Source organism: Octodon degus, unplaced genomic scaffold (genome assembly GCF_000260255.1).
Source record: "Octodon degus isolate 3935 unplaced genomic scaffold, OctDeg1.0 scaffold00102, whole genome shotgun sequence".
Taxonomy (NCBI): Eukaryota; Metazoa; Chordata; class Mammalia; order Rodentia; family Octodontidae; genus Octodon; species Octodon degus.
The window spans coordinates 3,289,870-3,300,612 of record NW_004524678.1 but is presented as its reverse complement, the minus strand read 5'-3'; the positions used below and the strand labels follow the sequence as shown (position 1 = coordinate 3,300,612).

The following is a 10,743-nucleotide window of genomic DNA, read 5'->3' as shown; positions in this document are numbered from 1 at the left end:
CACACACACACACACACACAAATCTTTATAATACAGAGATAGAGACAATTGAATACCAGATATCAGTAGTTTTCAGATCACTTTTAATATTTTCAGATACAATAATACCTTGGTTCATGAACACTTCTGTATGCAAACAGTTTAGTTTCCCAACAAAAGTGTTGAGCAAAAATTTGCTTCTGTTTGAAAACTTTGCATTGGGTGACAAGCACAACCCTGACCATCTTCCCTGCACATACACATCCATCATCCCCCAAATCATAAAACAAAGTAAGCTCCTAGACTGAGGCACCACTGTACTAACATAAAAATATAGGACTCTGGTGGGATCAAGGGTCTGGTTATGGTGGAAGGCACTTCTGTGAGAAGCTTGTGGTTCATGGTATTACAGGTGAGTTTTGAGAAGAGCAAACTTCAAAGCTATTCCAAGGGCAGAGGCCACACACATTCAAGAAATTCAAGATGTGACTATAAGGTTCAGATCAGATTTCTGAGTTTGGAGCTCAGTTGCCTATTTTTAGGTAGAAAAAATATATTTAATAAGAGTTGCATTATTATACTTAAAAGAAAGAACATCTGAATGATAAAAGGTAGCCTACAGTAAGTCTGTAGAGCAATTGAGTCTCAACCATGAGTAATTTTGGCCCTAGGGCACATTTTGGCACTGTCTACAGATATTGTGGGTTGTCACACTGGGAGGAGAGGGACTCTTGGCATTTAGTGGGTAGAGGCAGAGACTGGCATTGCTGGCCATCCTACAGTGCATAGGACAGCCCCCCACATACACGTCAAGGAGTGTTTGGTTCAAAATGACTATAGTTTCAAGATTAAGAAAGTCTGCTGTAGAATCTCCACTGACCAAGGGCATGTGTAATAAGACAAGCAGCCTTTAATGAGAATGCACCATCTGCTTAGCATTGAGGGTTAAATGATAATGACTGCTCATGACTTTGCAATAGTAGAGGGAGTGTACAAGGCAAGTAACTATCCCAAGCTCCTGAACCAAGTGTTCCTGCATAGACAGCACTTTGGAGTGGGAGACAAAGAATGTTTTCACAAGTATGTTATCCATGAGGCCACAGTTCTGGCTGAGCATAGTGAACACAGGGCTAGCCCATATTCAAGGGGATAGGAAATAGATCCCACCTCTCAATGAGAAGCATGCAAAGTTTGGGGTTTTCTTTCAAATACCAGAAGCACTTCACAGTACCTGGCACACATTAAGTGTCTGGCACATGTAGCCGTCATTAGTACCGTTGCTTTACCTTTCAGAACAGTATGATCCATGCCATTTAGAATTCTCTCTGCCAGCAGAACTCTTCTCTGACATGGATAAGTGAATGGATGAAAGGAAGGAAGGAAGGAAGGACATAATGGATCTCTCTTGATTCAGGTGTCGACCCAAATATCAACTCATCAGAGTGGCTTTCCTGGAACATCCTATGTGGTGCGCCATCTGTACCAACACCGTATCTCCGTCAGCTCTCCCACCCACTCTGGACTTGTTTTTGTTTGTAGTGCATATCACTGTCTACTTTGTTGTCTGTTTAGAGCATGGTATTTTGTTAGAGCACGGTATTTTGTTTAGTGCCATATCTTTAGCATTCACAACATGTGATGCATGGTATTTAATACATGCATTTCATACTAATGAAGATATAAATGAACAACTACAAATGGAACTCACTTAACCAATGGTATTTTCATAACTTAGGACAGGATACCATCCATTAAAGGCAATATACTATTCCAAAATTATCTTTACTACAGTGTTGTGGTACAGGATGCACATTGAACTGTTACCCATTATAGTTCTTCTTGAGTTTGATGTGGAGTTGGACATCAGTGTGTGTGCTCTTAGGAATCAAATACAATGCTAAACTTCTTGACAATGATGTGTTCTTAATTAGCATCTTCTGTTGCTTTATTCTGCTTTCCAGCAAATATTGCAATACTATATGTGTACTATAAGCCTATATAAATGTGTGATGGTTAAATTAATGACAGGGCTCTTTGTAATGCAGTTTTCCGCTATTTTTTTGCCTTGCTTTGTTAGGTAATAAAGTACCATATTCATTATTGATGTGTGCCTACCTAATCATGCTTGCCTTACTATGATTTTAGCAAATAACAATTTTTCCCTCTATTAGGGAGATAATCCCAATGTTAAGAATCTTCTTTCACTTCCATTCAAAGTGATAGTATATCATGTGGGTAAAAATTCAAGGGGGGAGGACTTCAGACTTGTAATATATTTTCTGTGTAAGTTGGGTGTTTGTGAAGATGGCAGGGTGGGACTCGATCCCCGTACTGGCTGATCTGCCGTTGCCTTGGAAATGTGTTACAACTATAAGGTTTATTCCTGGATAATCTCTTGCAAAATTGTTGAATAGAAAAAGATACCCCAAAGTAGACAATGTGACCTCTTAGGACTGGATTGGGACATAGTTTAAGGACATAGAACAAGTAGAGAATGGTTGAGAGGCTAATTCTGATTCAAGCTGGTATCAATTTAGTCCAGTTCTTTTCCCCAGGACTGCCCAATTTAGGGTTAAATTGGATATTTTTGTGCTTTAGAGATATGGTTACTTTTATGTTCCAGTGGAACCTTTTAATTAGCTTTACTGCTGTCCTGGGTAAAGTAAAAACTCAATCCTGTCTCTTTTAAGGGCTTTTGTACTTTGCGACCCCCGAAGCGGACATAGCAGCAGTGAAGCAGCACTGCTTCTTCTAAATTCTGCTTTTATGAAATTCATTTCAATAATCCTCGCTCAGTCTTCATTTGTACTATGTATTTGAACCATAAAATAAAAACTACCCAAATGAAATTTCCAAGTTATTTTAATGAAGTCTTGAAATAACTCAAACCTCAGAAGATATTTTTTCCTAGTTTGTCATTTAAATTCTAGAAAGCAGATCAGTAGAAATATTCTAATTGGTTTAATTAGAAATGGAAAAGCATAAAATTAAATAAGAAGAATTATACTGGGATTAATACAATTTAAGGGTTTGAGTTAAATAAGGTACATTTAATTGGAGCTTGTAGTTTCTTCTTTAAGAATTTTATATGGAGGAGGCTTGCATATTAGAGTGCCCCAATAAACGTGGGGACATTCTGCCATAGAGTACATACTTGGCAAGGAAGTCATTTTAAAATTACATTTCTCAAATTATGCCTATGACTGTTTTCCAGAGACCTTAATAGATATGCTGGGCAGGGCAGTGGGGAGTATTCTGTGCCCAGCTAAGTTCGAGAAATACTAAGTTAAATGCCCAAACTTGCCTGCAGAGCTTTGGAGAGCTTTTGTTTCTTTCTGAATTTCTAAGAAGGGGCACAAGTAAGGAGCAGTACTTTGCAAACTTACATATCCCTAAGCCACATTTTCCAGGAAAATCTCAGTAGACATAGCTAACTGGTTTGAGGGACTCTTCCTTCAAAATGTTGCGACACTTTTTCATTTTGGTGATGATCAAGGCTGCTCACAAAAGTCGCTTATTCCCCACTTCTTATCTCTAGCGTGGTGCTCAGTGTGTGCCCTAAACTTGCTGAATCCGACACTTAGACCTTCCACTATCTCGTAGCGTGCTTAGGAAATGTGTGTATTGATGCTGAGCTAGAAAGCAGGTCAGTATATCTGCTTTCTCATACTTTCTAAGTGAGCGGCAGAGCTGGGGTCCGGTCAATTTGTGCACACCTGGGACACGCGGGTTGACCATCCATGCTGCATAGAACTATAGCACTGACCTTGGGTGACTGCACGAGACCATGTGACCGCATGTGGGACAGTTGCTTGTATTGTGTAAGGTAAAGGGACTTCTGAATGGGCTTCTGGGCAGCGTTCTAACAGGGAAATATGATATAAAAGATTGAGTTTTGTTATCAATTTTGAGTAATTGTCTTGTAGATGGTATTTTATTTGTATATTAAAAGGAAATTCTTGGGGCCGGGGAGATGGCTCAGTGGAATAAGCACTTCCTTGGCAAACGCAAGGGCCTGAGTTTAATCCCCGGTTCTAAAAAAAAAAAAAAAAAAGGAAATTCTTGATTATATTTACTCCTTGTACTAAGAGTATGTCTTCTTCACCCTACTGCTAACAGATGAAAATTTAACTTTAAGAAGCAAATAGGACACGATTCAATCTCATTAATGCTTTGATTGAGAGGGATTCTGCGAAAACTGCTGATTAGTGAAATGGATCCATATTCCTGGAATTTCTCTTTTGTGTCCTATGAATATAGTCAGAAAGGAATAATATAAATACCTATGATTTTAGAGACAACTAGTTGTAAAATGTCTTGCTTGAACAATTTCTATTCATATGTGAAATACTCACTGAGGAGACAGCTCAGTGGTCTAAGCGCCTCTCTGGCAAGCGCAGGGACCCAGGTTTAATCCCCAGCACTGCATGCCCTGCCAGCCCTGGCACCCTGGGCGTGGTGGCCATGCCTGTAATTCCAGCGCTGGGGAGGCTGAGACAGGAGGATCACTATGAGTCTGAGCTGTGTAGTGAGACCCTGTATCTAATTTAAATAAATAAATAATAACTGAAATATTCATTGAAGTTAGGAAACATTTACCATTTAAAATTTATTCTAGAAGGTTATTCTAGAAGGTCTCATCAACACACTGAAGCATGAAACAAATGAAATGTGACTATTGAAAGTTGGCGATAAATCTTCCATTATTTGCAAACAAAATTATATATCAAAATCTAAGATAAGTTTGAAAAATAAAACTGTTTGATAAGCTAATTCTATATGAAATATCCAGAATTCATAGGATTTTTTTTTTCCATGCAACCTAGGTTTGATACCTAGCTTTGTTATTTCTATTAAGTGGTTACTGAAGGAATAAACAGAAAAATTAGGCTTATTGTATCAGGTTAGAGAATCAGGAAAGTGCAGCATCATAAAACCATGCAGAAAGTCAGACAGAAGGATTAAGAACTGTGGTAAATACTGTGTAGGAATTCAATCAAAGTTAATCTGATGGATACTGCTGATAGGCAGAGATCACTGGCTTTCTTTGCAGCATGAATTGGTAAAGCAAAGGAAGTGGAAGGCAGACCATAGTGGCTAAAGAATGAATGTGATGCAAGAGCCAAGCCATTTATTTGAATTTGGTGGCAATAGGAGAGAGAGGATTTTGCTGTTGTTGCTGCTATTTCAGAGCCCATAGTTATCTCCCCCGGGAGACTGGAAACTCCACAAAAGCAGTATCTCTGTTTCTAGGGGCCTTGCAAGGCACAGTACTGCTTTGGAATGTGTGAGGCTGTCCCTGGCTTTAAGTTGAGTTCATGACTGTGAATGCAGGATCTAAGACAGTCAGTAGTGGGAGTAAAACATACAAAATATATTTCAGAGAGTTCCAGTGCATAGAATTAGGCAGCTTGGGCTTGAAACGTGCTGTCCCTGTGTGCCTCAAGGGTAGCTGGGCTGTGCTCACCTCCCTGTCTCTGTCCTTGACAGTCTCATCATTTATTCACTGCCTTGCCTTTGGTCTTTTTTTATAGCTATGAAAGCTACATAGTTAAAACAGCAGGATGCTTCTCCTGTCGGGTGTGTGATGAGAGGAGTGTGGCTTTGGAGTGCTGGGAACCTGAGCAGCTGCTGCGGACTCAGAGCCCAGCCTTGACCACCAGTGAGCCCACAACACGATGAACAAACTGAACTTCCATAACAACAGAGTCATGCAAGACCGCCGGAGTGTGTGTATTTTCCTTCCCAATGATGAGTCTCTGAACATCATCATAAATGTGAGTACACCCACCTTGGAGGTAGCCAAACAGTGCACTCCCACCAGCGGCCAATTTCAAGCTGTTATCGCTCACAGCCGAAATCCTTTTGGGAGCAACAGTAATAATCTGGCAGCAGTGAGGTGTTAGTCTGTGCAGGCAAAACTTAGCTTGGTGGTTTAAGTGCAGTTGCCTTTGGCATTGCCTTGCCTGAGGTAAAATTAGAGAATTTTGATCACCAAATTAGAAACAACTACTTGCTGTTTTTTAACTTTTTATCTGAATGTAATTTTTATTGATGTCTGAATTTATGCTTTAAATGATTATGGTTGTCATTCACACACAAGGCAGTAATTGCTAGCTTTAATATACACTGATTGTTTTCTAATAATGTTGAAATCTGATCAATTTCAGCACTTTTGAGCACTAAGTTGTTCCTCATGAGTCAGACTCAACTTACTTAGTTAACCAGGAATTTGAAGAACATGATCCATTTTGAACTTTAAAAAATGAGTCATAATTTCTATGCTATGATTTTTACAAGTCTTAAGTATGCAGCTTAATTGAATTTTTGCTAGTGTATTCACCAGGTAACCATTGCCCAGCTGGAGATGGAAATTTTCAGCACCCCTATTTAGTAACCTTTGCCCAAAGGGTGACAGCCCTCCTACCAACAGAAAGTTCTATTGCTTGTTTCAAACCTGCATGCTGCTGAAATTATGTAATATGTTTTTGTGTGTGGCTCCTTTCACTCCCCATTTGGCCTGTGAAATTCATTAGTATTTCATTAGTGTTTACAATTCCATTGTATTAACATGCCTAATTTAGTTGTCCATCTATTGTTGATGGACATCATATGCTTAAAGTATTGAATTAATTATTATTAATACATATATGTGTACACATTTCTGTTTTCCCAATTGAGCATTGAATTATAGGGTTATCAGTATGTGCCTTCAGAAGAGAGTGTCACATAATTTTTTGATAATCAGTATCATACCTAGCATTTTTTAAGGCCTCTCCCTACTATCAACTTCTGTATTTTTCTTTCATTTAATTATATTCTAATGGAATACAGTGGAGAAAATTTGCCTTAGAGAAATGTCTTTAAGTTGTTTTCTGCCTTGTATTCATGGCTCTATTTTTAATTCAATTGTTGCATAAAAGAATTTTTCTATATCTTCTGTGAGTTTATATGACATTTAAATAGCATCATTGAACAGTTTAGATAGAAAAATGTTCTACTTATAACCATAATCACTTTAGTTTTATACTAGCAATCAATAGTTGTTTGTTTGTTTTGCGGTACCAGGGATTGAACTCAGGACCTTGTACTTGTCAGTCAAGTGCTTATTCTACTGAGCTCTTTCCCTGGTCCAATCATTTCTTGATTATTTTGTGCAACCTTGTGTTTTCCCGGGGGATTATCCGAGCATCTCCTATTTATTGCACAGGTTTATCTATTGGGCAGAATGTCTAGTAATGAATTATATTCCTAATTAGGATACTCATTTCTCGATGTGTGAATTGGCACACAGATGGTAGCTGATGTTATTATAGATTGAATATCTCTAATCCAAAAGTGCAAAATCTGAAAGTCTGTAATTTTGGGTTAGGAATGCTCAACTAGTTGAGTTTATGTAAATTTTCCAGAATCTGAAAAACTTTGAAATCTGAAACACTTCTGATCCTAAGTTGTTTTGTTTTGAAGACAGGTTCTCATTATGTAGTTAAGGCTGGCCTGGACTCTCAAGTATTCTGCTTCAGCTTCCCAAGTACTGGGATTATAGAAATAGGCCACTATGCCCCACTGATCCCAAGCATTTTGGATGCAAGTTACTCAACCTGTATTTTAATCTTATCATAAGGAGGGAAAAAAATTTATACTTCCTTAATTTCCTGTTTTTGCAAAATTAGTGTAGTAATCTCCCTAAGATAGTCAGAACTATGAGTATGAACTTGTCAAGCCCAACATATGAATAAGGTGGATTGTAGAGTCCACCGCGACCTGGGTTGCAGTTCTCATGCCTCAACTTACTTTGCAGTTTGGGTGTGTTTCTTCGGCTTGGTTGATCCATGAAGTGGGGATAATGTTATGTTCCTCACAGAACATGGCATGGATTTAAGGGTGTTGCCTGTGTAATGCCTGGTGCATGAGCTTGTGCAGTGAGTCCCTAGCATTTTACTTCATTTCTTTTATCTGTTCATTTCACTAGCATGCCCAGTCACAGAAGCCCGAAGTCTGAGCCCCGTGTAGGCCTAGAACGTGGCTCGCTTCAGGGTGCACAGACTTTCACCGTGCCTGAGCCCCTCGCCAACAGGCACTTGGGCCCAGGGGCGGAGCCTGGGTGAGCCTTTCTCATGGCTAGAAAGTGAGTCAAGGCTGCAGCCAATCTTGCTACAAAGTATTGTTATTAAAAGTCAGAAAACAGCAATTAGTGTTTGCAGAGTTTAGTGTAACAGATTATAGAAAAACTGTTTCATTCACAGTCTCTTTTCATCATTATACTTTTTTTTTAACAGAGAAAGGCTGTTTCCTGATAAGTGTAATTGATAGAATGTTGCCTTTCTGTATATGGACTTGATTTAGTGTTTTTGGCCATTTGGAATCTCCATAAGTTATACGTGGGGCTATTTTAAATGATTTTCTTCATCAGGAAAATAGTAAGTATGGACACTTATAAAATTTGGTAAATGAAAGAACCATAAAGTTTCAAGTGAAAGAAGTTATGGCCAAGAATTTATACATTCACTAAGACTGTAGCAGTCACAATTCTTTTTTTTCTCAAAAATGTTTCAAACATTTTTGTTCAGTTACAAGCCACTGGCACATTCAGAACTAACCATTTTAAAGTTCCATATGGAGCGCAATTTTAGATGAAATGTTAACTGTTAATACTTCTTGCTGTGTGACACTTTAAATTTCTCATTGCTTCTGAAGATTAAAAAAGTTAGGACATTTCACAATCAGTTAAAAATATCGTTATAAAGACTCATACTATGCAAATACAGAAAGCTCAAGCTAGTTTTCCCATCAGGGAAGACTTTAAAGCCACATCCTTATTTAATTATAGTTTTTGAACAAGAATACTGTACTTACTTGGTGGTTGTTAAAGAGCTTTATCAGTAGGCTCCAAATACTTGATTTAAACTAGCGGCACAATGATAATTATAAGGGATGCATGGAAGAAATGTTACAACATTATTTGTTCAAGAGTCACACAAAGTTACAACAGTTTATTTTATAGGCAGTTAGCTTGTGGTTTGAAATTTTAACTGTTGTTACAGTTTATTCTGCCTGCTTTGTGTCCAAGTAGGTGAAATTGAGGATTAAATATAGTCAAACTAAAGATTAAAGTACTCTTGAATAACACAATATTTTAAGTCTCAAATTTGTAGTATTTAGTTCAACTTAAGACTTATCTATGACATGTGATAGTTTTAGCTGTTCTTTATCATTCTGTTTATTTAACTTTATTCATAAGCTAGAATTTTTGTGGAACTCAAAATCCAGAGAGCAAATGTTGGAAATAACAGTAAGTCTTCTTTGTAACTAAAATCAAAGATGTCAAGTGAGTTCAATCAGGGTAGACATATACAGGGTTAGTAATACTCTCTTACGAGCAAGTGTGTTCTGCCATTTGTGTTGGTGAGATTGCACTGCTGTGTTTCCCTAAATTGCTAAATGGAACATTCATAGCATGGTTTCCTTGCCTTTTAGGGGAAAGTCTATAGTCATGAAAGAATGTATGAGGTAGGGCCAGCAAGATAGCTTAGTGGACTGAAGCACCCGGGGCACAATGATACAGAGACTGGGCATGGTGGCACACACCTGTAATCCTAGCACTTGGAAAGCTGGAAACAGAAGGATCACTATGAGTCCGATCTACATAGTGAGACCCTATAGACCCTGTGCTAAATACATAAAAAAAGAAGATATCAGGAGCCCACAAAGAATCATTCATTAGACATTTACTAAGTGCAGGCTATGTGTCTTGATTATATAATAAAGCTCACTGTCCTTACTTTTCGACCCCTGAGTGTTCCTTAAGCTACTGTATATGTACTAGTCTGGCCATAAATGTCTTTTGGTTTTTCCAGTGAGTAAGGTACTTCAGGTTAGTTACCAATTGGTAATGACTGTAGAAAGAATAAGTAAACCCATCTTTCTCACTATGACTGTAGTTATTACTAGTTCTAAACTATTTAGCTTTTGTTTTTTCCTGTATTTTAGGGAAGGAAGTATCTACCGGGTATCCAGGGTCTCACTACTAGATCAGACTCACAGTGATTCTCCTGTTTAAAGCCTCCCAAGTGTTGGGATTACAGGCCTGCACCATCACACCCAGTCTCAATTGTTGTCTCAGTGTGCCCCGGGGGTGGTGACGGGGCCATCACTGCATGCCCCAGGATCTAACCCCCAGCCCCTGGGCCTGCTTGCAGGCACTTTAATCCACTGAGCTATTTGGCCAGCCCTTTGGCTTTTGGTTTTAAGGGATCTTCTCATGGTTTTATTTTCTTAATTGAGGTTCCATATTAAGGTATGATTAAAAAGTCACTAATTCAGAGTTAACTAACTTAGACTTTATAATAATTTGAATAACTATCATCATGTTTGAAGAAATGATTACAAAACTAATATATATTAAAGGAGAAATAACGTGTGGCTAAAATTATAAATCATGTTGTACATATTTTAGAATACATATATACAGATATTTTAATACACAAATACATTGTGAGTTGCTTCCTTTTCTGTTACTAAAACTACATAACTATAAGCTGGGTTATATTTTATACTTTTTTATTTTATACTTCTATAAATGAAATTGAGCTGGGTGGGCTCTGAAAGTTGGTCACAGCTCTAATAAACTTTGGTGACTCTGAATTTAAGATGGCCACCCCTACAACACATTAACACTTGGGGAAGTGTAGAACTGAGTTCCTAACTCAGAATCACTTTTCTCCTTAGTGCCAAGTTAATAAGGTTTTATGATTATACTAGGAC

General features: G+C 38.1%; 1 protein-coding gene across 2 annotated transcripts in view; it reads left to right on the top strand.

Moving 5' to 3' along the window:
* Frmd6 (FERM domain containing 6) overlaps window positions 1-10,743 on the top strand; it is a 78,443-nt gene that overhangs the window by 30,373 nt on the left and 37,327 nt on the right. For both annotated transcript variants that reach the window (XM_004638753.2, XM_004638752.2), the window contains exon 2: window positions 5,514-5,756. In XM_004638753.2, the coding sequence (XP_004638810.1) occupies window positions 5,658-5,756 (99 nt within the window). In that variant the 5' untranslated portion in view covers window positions 5,514-5,657. The remainder of the gene's footprint in view (window positions 1-5,513; window positions 5,757-10,743) is intronic.